At 37.7% G+C, this 8,385-nt stretch overlaps 1 protein-coding gene across 7 annotated transcripts in view; it reads right to left on the bottom strand.

Annotated features, from left to right (window-relative positions):
* Nucleotides 1-252: 252 nt before the first annotated feature.
* The window catches only part of LOC102482849 (zinc finger protein 25), a 42,670-nt gene continuing 34,537 nt past the window's right edge, over nt 253-8,385 (bottom strand). For all 7 annotated transcript variants that reach the window (XM_027769046.1, XM_006170391.2, XM_006170389.2 and 4 more), the window contains 3 exons: nt 5,375-5,501; nt 5,041-5,130; nt 253-3,399 (listed from right to left, as the gene is read on the bottom strand). In XM_027769046.1, the coding sequence (XP_027624847.1) occupies nt 2,630-3,399; nt 5,041-5,130; nt 5,375-5,501 (987 nt within the window). In that variant the 3' untranslated portion in view covers nt 253-2,629. The remainder of the gene's footprint in view (nt 3,400-5,040; nt 5,131-5,374; nt 5,502-8,385) is intronic.

Raw genomic sequence — 8,385 nt, 5'->3', positions numbered from 1 at the left:
CCTCACAATGTTCTAGAAGCAGCATCACTATTCAACTTCATGACTCCTTTCATCTTGCATAGCTAACAATCACTATATAATTATGTACCATCTTTCCATTTCTCGCACCACCACCCAGCCCCTGGCAACCATCCGTTTCCCTTTAGAATCTATTATTCCTACTCTGAACATCCCATGAAAGTTTTTATTGTAGAAGAAATTCCCATAAAATTTACCATCTACTAAACAAAACTGATTCAATGACACTCCAAGCCTAGTAAGAAAAGCTTTATTTAGGACCATCAGAAGGTTATGGTCCACTGCAATGGGAGTTTTGCAGTGGGGAAGGGAGATTGGGCTTAACTCCAAATACATTATGGGCAGTGGAAATTAACAGCCAAGAAGCAGTGAGGGAGACAGCAGATGGAAAATTACTAAAAGGGAACATCAAGGACATGAGGGATTTGGGATAAAATGAACTAACAGAATTCTTGCTGAAGGAAGGCAGGGTGATCACACATCACCTGGGGGTGGTGGAGGATAAGAAATACAGTCAATTATTAAAACTGGTCCAACTATTGAGGGTTCTTTGCTCCATGGGGATTTTAGAACACAGAGGAACCTAAAAGAGCGAGAAGCCTGACTAAAATCTAACTAAAGACTTTTGGCCATTTACATCTCAATCATGTCTAAGAGTATGCAGTTCAATCTTGTTGAGTCTGTTCCCATTACTGTGCAACCAAGATCCAGAATTCTTTCATTTTGTAAAATAGAAACTCTGTACTCATTAAATTCTGTACCAATGGATAAAATTGGATAGACAAATGTCACTTACTGTTTTTATTTCTATGCTTATTTTTATTCTTTCCCAAATCAATGTTTCTTTGCATCTTTAAACTATCACATCTGTGTCTCAGAAATAACCTGGTATTTAACTTCTGTAGCTGGAGAACTCTTAGATTTTATTTCCTAACAGCCTCTTATAACTGCCATTCTATCTTGCATTTCTAAATGAATTCAAGGACTTTAGCTAGTACTTATAAGTAAAACTATGCAGAACTTGCCTTTAGGGACTAGGTATTTCATTCAGCATAATGTCAAAGTTTATCCATGTTGTAAGCAGTATTGCAATTTCCTTCTTTAAGGTTGATATTTTTCCCCAAACTTCAAGTTACAAAAAAAGGAAAGATTTTTTTGTTAAGAACTCTATATCTTTTCTGAAGAAACAGTTGAAGAAATCCCAGGTGTACCATCAAGTTCAATAAAAATTTTTGTTTCTAGGCTGGGAATAACAATCCTATGAATTTAAAGGTAGTGACAGTGGCAGGCAAGTGGCATGGTGGTTAAGGCACTGGACTCTCACATGACCAACCGTGGTTCATGTCCTAGACCAACTTGCTTTCTCCCTTTCTCTGTCTTTCTGTGGTAAGCGCATATGCCTTATGGCAAATTAAATAATGACAAATCAATTAATTAATTAAATTAACTAGCGGTAGAGTAGAATGAATCTGGGATTCACTTTAAGGGAAAGAGGCATATATTTGAAATCTAGCCAATTTTACAAGATGAATCAAGCGTGGAGACAGCAGTGATGATTGTAGACATTCCAGCTCATACTGACTCCCTACAGCCCCTTATTCTAAACAATGACACCACCTACTCGGCATGCTGGTCACCATGATCTGGTCTGGTCTAGCCATTTGGTGATGTTGGGTAAACCAAAAGCAGCCTAATACCAATTCACCATGGGTTGCATTTCTCGACCTGGGAGTGTTCTGCCTCAGAAATTGGCTGAAGCAAGACATAAAGGTTGTGACTAACAGCCAAAGGGGGTCCTGCAAATATCCTGATGCCCCTGGGATACTGCCCCTCCTACACACCTACACACATGTGCACATGCATGCACCCACACACATACACCTGTCATATGCCTCCTGGCCAGGCTGGGTCTCTTCTATCTCTAATGTGAAATTGGAAATTTCACCAAAGGTATTCATGGAAGGTGTTCTCAGTAGGTATGGGTGGTTCCCAGGCTCTGGGGGAATTTATAAGTTTTTAAGGCTAGAATCACTTTTTTGCTGTCTTCTAAACAATGGACAGAACTGGATAGACAAATTTCACTTGGTGTTTTAATTTCCATGTTTATTTTTCCCAAATCTTTTTTTTTTAACCTTTAAAATACCACATATATGTCTCAGAAATAATCTGGCATTTAACTCTTGTAGCTGAAGAACTCTGAGCTCTTCATCAAAATGCTGAAATGTTTGGAGACATAGATACCATCCTAAAATTTATGATATCCTTATTTTTAACTGCTGTGGCTTGCTGAATCAAAACAACTGAAAGTGAAAAAAAGTTCACTGCTATTTCCTTCAGGGATTAGTTCATTTTTAAATTATGATCGAAAGTCTTACAAGACTGTGTTACTAATTATTCACCCATATGGGTTCTCTGATGTACAGTGAGTTCTGAAATCTGATAGAAAGAGTTCCTTCATTTATTATGTTCATATTTCTGTTCTGAGTTTTCTTTTGCACTGTACACTGTCACTTCTTGTAGATGTTTTCCTACATTGTCCACATTTTCAGGGCTTCTCTCCTGCCTGAGTTCTCTGATGTGCAGTGAAGGCTGTCATGAATGTAGTTTATATTCACAGGGTTTCTCTTCTGTGTATTCTCTGATGTACAGTGAGGGCTGACTTCTGGTAGAATGTTTTCCTACACTGTTCACACTCATAGGGTTTCTCTCCTGTGTGAGTTCTCTGATGTACAGTGAGGGACGACTTCCGTGAGAACGTTTTCCCACATTGTTCACATTCATAGGGTTTTTCTCCTGTGTGAGTTCTTTGATGTACAGTGAGGACTACCTTGTGGGAAAATGTTTTCCTACATTCTTCACATTCGTAGGGTTTGTCTCCTGTGTGAATTCTCCAATGTGCAATGAGTATCGACTTCTGAGAAAATGTTTTCCTACATTGTTCACATTCATAGGGTTTCTCTCCTGTGTGAGTTCGCTGATGTACAGTGAGAGATGACTTGAGGGAGAACGTTTTCCTACATTGTTCACATTCATAGGGTTTCTCTCCTGTGTGAGTCCGCTGATGTACAGTGAGGTCTGCTTTCTGGGAGAATGTTTTCCCACACTGTACACATTCATAGGGCTTTTCTCCTGTGTGAATTCTCCAATGTACAGTGAGTGCTGACTTCTGGGAAAAGGTTTTCCTACATTGTACACATTCATAGAGTTTCTCTCCTGGGTGAGTCCTCTGATGAACAGTGAGGTGTGACTTCTGGTAGAATATTTTCCTACATTGTTCACTTTCAGAAGGTTTCTCTCTTGTGTGAGTTTTACGATGTACAGTGAGGTCTGAATTCTGGAAGAACGTTTTCTTACATTGTTCACATCCATAGGGTTTCTCTCCTGCATAAGTCCTCAGATGATTAGTATAGTGTGAGTTCAGAGACAAGAATTTCCTATATTCTTTATATTCAAAGGGTTTCTCTCCAATAAGACTTCTTTCATGTATAACAAATGTTGAGTTCCAGGAAAAAACTTTCCTACTTTCTTTACATTCCTTGGGTTTCTTTTCTTTGATTTCTCTGATAAACAGTTATTTTTTTTACCTCTGAAAAATGACTTTTTGATGTTGACTACATTCATAGGGTTTTTCCCCCTTATATGGATTCTCTGATAAACAGTTACATTTGACTTCTCAAAGGCTTTATCAGGCTTTATCATAATCCTTATATGTGTAGGACTTTTCCATTCTATATATTCTCATATGTTTTTTTAAGTGTTTTTAAAAAATAATTTCTCACATTCACTACAGTTATAGTGTGCCTCACTTGTGTGTATTTTTGGATGACTGGAGCAGTAAGGCTTTTTATAGAAAGTTTTTTTTATATACCTGAGTTAAGTCCTTGGCAATGAAGGCTGTCTTACCACATGCTTTCCCATGTTCAGTCTATTTACAAGAAGTTTCCTACATCAACCTTCTTATGTGTCAATACTGCCTCTATTTGGAAGGCTTTCCCTTGTTTACTATATTCACAATGCTGTTCTCCAGATGGCATTTCATGAACCTGAATACGTTGTTTATAATGTGTGAGAGATTTCCTAGTTAAATTATAGGCATCAGGATTCTTGTCAGCATATTTCCTAGTCAAATTATAGGCATCAGGGTTATTGTCAGTATACACCTCATTAGGCTTGCTAGGAGATGTGTATTTGACATAAATTAAATTCAGGCCTCACTCCTGTGAAATTTTCATTATTTGTATTACATTTGAAATAAGGAATGAACTCAAATTAAATGTTTTTCTTCATTCAACTTTCTCCTTACTTAATTATCGCTGTTGGTGGTTACAACTCATCACAAATATCTGTCCTCACTTCCAATCACTTCATCTATTTTCCAAACATCTTTGGTGAAAAAGACAAGTACATCCATGAATCACATTTAAAAATCTTTTCTATGTAGCTTATTTGTAAAAGTAAATAAATTTCTTTTTATTTCAAATATTGGTACTGACCTATAATAAATGTTTTATTCCTTAATAAGTTATTATAAAAATATACAATAATAAATTCCTGAAAATCATGTTTTACTTTGCTCCTTTATGTTTCTTTCTTATATGTGACAAAATACTGTCAAGATATTTATCTTCTGCCTTGTTTCAGTTTTAAACTGAAAGTTTTTTATTTGTCATTTGTATTCCTTATCTTTTTTCACTACTTTATTCTTACAACTATAGTACTGTGTTCTGCTATTTAACTGATGTTAACATTTTTATGGATCATCTACTATTTGCACATTACAAAAGAGAAACTCTTAATCACCAATTTGTATCCAATGAAATAAATGCAAATCTCCCTAAACCTGCCTTTGCTTGGGACTTTTCAAGAAATAACGAACCCCCTTTTTCACATTTATCCCAGTAAAACATTCTCAGTTTATCTCCTGACTACAAATACTCATTTTAATTTTTTTTCTCTCAAAAATGTAAGCTCTTTAAAAAGAGATACATTAAATTAGTCCCTGACAAGTATACACTGACTAACCTGGGAAGGTCTGGTTGGGGAATTCTAATGTCCATGGCTCTCCTCCTTGCTCCAACTTGAAGATCACCGCAGGTTTGGCAATACAGTGCCCTGTTAAAGGAAACAGTATGTAATTTCCAAAATCTCAGCAATTTGAAGAATAACAGCAGCTCAGTTTTATCAGCTGTGCAATGAAGGGGTCAATTGGAACACTTTGTTAAAGAGGAGTGCCATTCACATTAACTATAGAATGAAATCTTATGCCTAATAGCATTCAACATTATGAGGCTTTTGAATATTTACTATGAATGAAGACAGTGATTACATTAGGGAGCTACTTGGGAGTTTCACTAACCCAAGAACACCAGGCTGCTGTAGGTCTCCAGCATCACATCCTTATATAGGGTCCTCTGAGCATCGTTCAGGTTCTGCCACTCCTCCCAGGTGAAGTCCACAGCTACATCCTCAAATGACACGAACCCCTGTAAAAATACATTTCCCCTCAACTCATCAGCCCTGGGAACTAGAACACAAATATGGGAGATTTACTTTTCTCTGTATATATTTGTTTTTCGTTTTTAGTACTCTACATGAAGAGATAATAAAATTAAAAACATCCTGCCTTTGTGCTAACTTGTGCATTGCTAAGCATTATTATAAGCCAGCCATTTCTCCTATAGCTATGTAAATGTCCTTGTTGCTAGGGATGAAGACATAATAAAGTGTCTGCAGCTCCAAGGTGCTTAGGATCTTACATGAACACATTAAGTATATGTGTTCATGCTTAGGATCATGTGTTCATGTAAGATCATACCAGAAATAATGTGTTAGATTAATTAATTTAGAAACAAGTTTGCTGTAGACCAGGCTAACAAAAACATAGCAAGACAAGTTTTTGTGTATACTATCAGTTCAAAGAAAAGCCAAAGATGTTTAGATCTTGTATGTGAACATGTTCTTATGGAAATAAAAGGTATAGAGGTACCGCCCTAAAAGTAAACACACACACCTGACATTAATTAATTAATGGTACTATGTCTTGATGAGAATTCTCTGTGATGAAAGACAGAGGGAGTAAAGGTGTCAAAGAAACTGATTAAGAAGTGATTTTGTATTTATGTACTTAACCAAATTCCAATGAAACGTTTCATGTGCTTGCTGTTGTTAATAAATTATTTATAAAGTTGTTTAAAGGCATCTTTATAGTGCTCTCCAGTATCTAAAAGAATTGGTAAGTGTCCACATAAAGATGAATATCACCCAATTCCTAAAGCATAAGGCATAAATAGGCCAAAAATTAATACATTATGCAACTAGATTTGCATTTTGACAGCTGTCCCCAGACTGCAGAATGAGGATAAGCTTAAGGGAATGCAATAGGGTTAAAATCAAATTAGACTAGATCACCTAAATCATGCCATAGAAAAATAAGAATACTAAATAGGGAAACAATCCTATAAAAAGCAGGAATAGAACTTGGTACTAATTTGTTTTCCAGTGAATGAAAAGGAGAGATTAATTGAATGCTTCCGGATTAAGCATTAAAAGATAAGGGTTCTCGGACCAGCAGTTGGCATAATGGGTATGTCGCTGGACTCCCATGTTGTCGACCATGGTTCGAGTCCTGGACCTGGTGGCTTAAACTCATGCTGGGCGCGTGTGCGTGCGTTCCCAAGATCCCGAGAGGAGAATGGAGGAGAAGGGATTGCGGCGTGGCCACCCCCTGGGGGGTGATTTCTTGCTTTCTGTCTCTCTGGCGAGTGCATGCGCCCTATAGCAAAAACCTCTCCAAAAAAAAAAAAAAAATTGGGGGAATAAAAAAATGGTGAAGAAGATGAATATCACCCAATTCCTAAAGCATAAGGCATAAATAGGCCAAAAATTAATACATTATGCAACTAGATTTGCATTTTGACAGCTGTCCCCAGACTGCAGAATGAGGATAAGCTTAAGGGAATGCAATAGGGTTAAAATCAAATTAGACTAGATCACCTAAATCATGCCATAGAAAAATAAGAATACTAAATAGGGAAACAATCCTATAAAAAGCAGGAATAGAACTTGGTACTAATTTGTTTTCCAGTGAATGAAAAGGAGAGATTAATTGAATGCTTCCGGATTAAGCATTAAAAGATAAGGGTTCTCGGACCAGCAGTTGGCATAATGGGTATGTCGCTGGACTCCCATGTTGTCGACCATGGTTCGAGTCCTGGACCTGGTGGCTTAAACTCATGCTGGGCGCGTGTGCGTGCGTTCCCAAGATCCCGAGAGGAGAATGGAGGAGAAGGGATTGCGGCGTGGCCACCCCCTGGGGGGTGATTTCTTGCTTTCTGTCTCTCTGGCGAGTGCATGCGCCCTATAGCAAAAACCTCTCCAAAAAAAAAAAAAAAATTAGGGGAAATACATAAGTGGTGAAGAGATATATCCTGGGCATATCATGTTTGAAGTGTCTGTAGCCAAGTATTTCAGGAGCAGCAGAAATTCAGTGGTAGCTAAAGCTATTCTAATGAATGAAAGTGAACCTAGGTTCAACTCTTATGCTCGAAGAGGGCCTAAGATATATATAAAAAAAGTACAGAATCTAAGAAACAATAATATTTTCTGATGGAGAAAGAGAACCACGCCATGACAAATGAGAACAAATTTTTTAAAAATATGCCAGAGGGCATTTGCATTTCCTAGGGGTAGGGGAGGGAAAGTGAGAAGGGGACAGAGAAAGAGAGAGGGAGAAGAGAAAGCATACAACCTGGGGAATGGTCATGCCAAAATCCCTCTATTTCTCTCTCCTTTCAAGATTTTGGGCATGTATTTACACTTGAATAGCATGGTTCTCAAGTCACAGACTCAAACAGAGCAGTCTACAATGTAGGACTCAGTCATCTTAACCACCATGCAATCAGCTGGCCTGAAAAAAAGGTTTTTATTGTTTATTCAGGAAATTAGAAAAAAAAGACAATGATAATATATTCCATAATATTAACAAATAAAAAACCTGTGGTCCATCCACAAAGAATATATTTAGAAGTATCATCAATGTGTGTGAAAGAGGGTTGAATAAAAGAGAGTTCAGGACATTATTATGTTTTTTAGAGGTTTTTGCCTTGGAACATGTGTGCTCACCAGGAAGGGAGAGAGAGAGAGATAGAGATAGAGAGACAGGGTCAGAGACAGTGAGGGGAAAAAGTGAGAAATAACGCCCCGAGGAGGGGGGTGGCCATGCCACAATCCCTTCTCCTCCATTCTCCTTCCGGGATCTTGGTGTGTATGCACACATGGCCAGCATAATTTTCAAGCCACTGGGTTGTCCATGTGGGAGTCCAGCAACATAACTGCTGTGCCATCTGCTGGACCCCAAGAACTTTATTT

The sequence above is a fragment of the Tupaia chinensis genome, unplaced genomic scaffold (genome assembly GCF_000334495.1).
Source record: "Tupaia chinensis unplaced genomic scaffold, TupChi_1.0 Scaffold148257_1, whole genome shotgun sequence".
Classification (NCBI taxonomy): Eukaryota; Metazoa; Chordata; class Mammalia; order Scandentia; family Tupaiidae; genus Tupaia; species Tupaia belangeri.
Note: the sequence above shows the minus strand (reverse complement) of the source record. Positions and strands in the feature narration are given on the sequence as shown.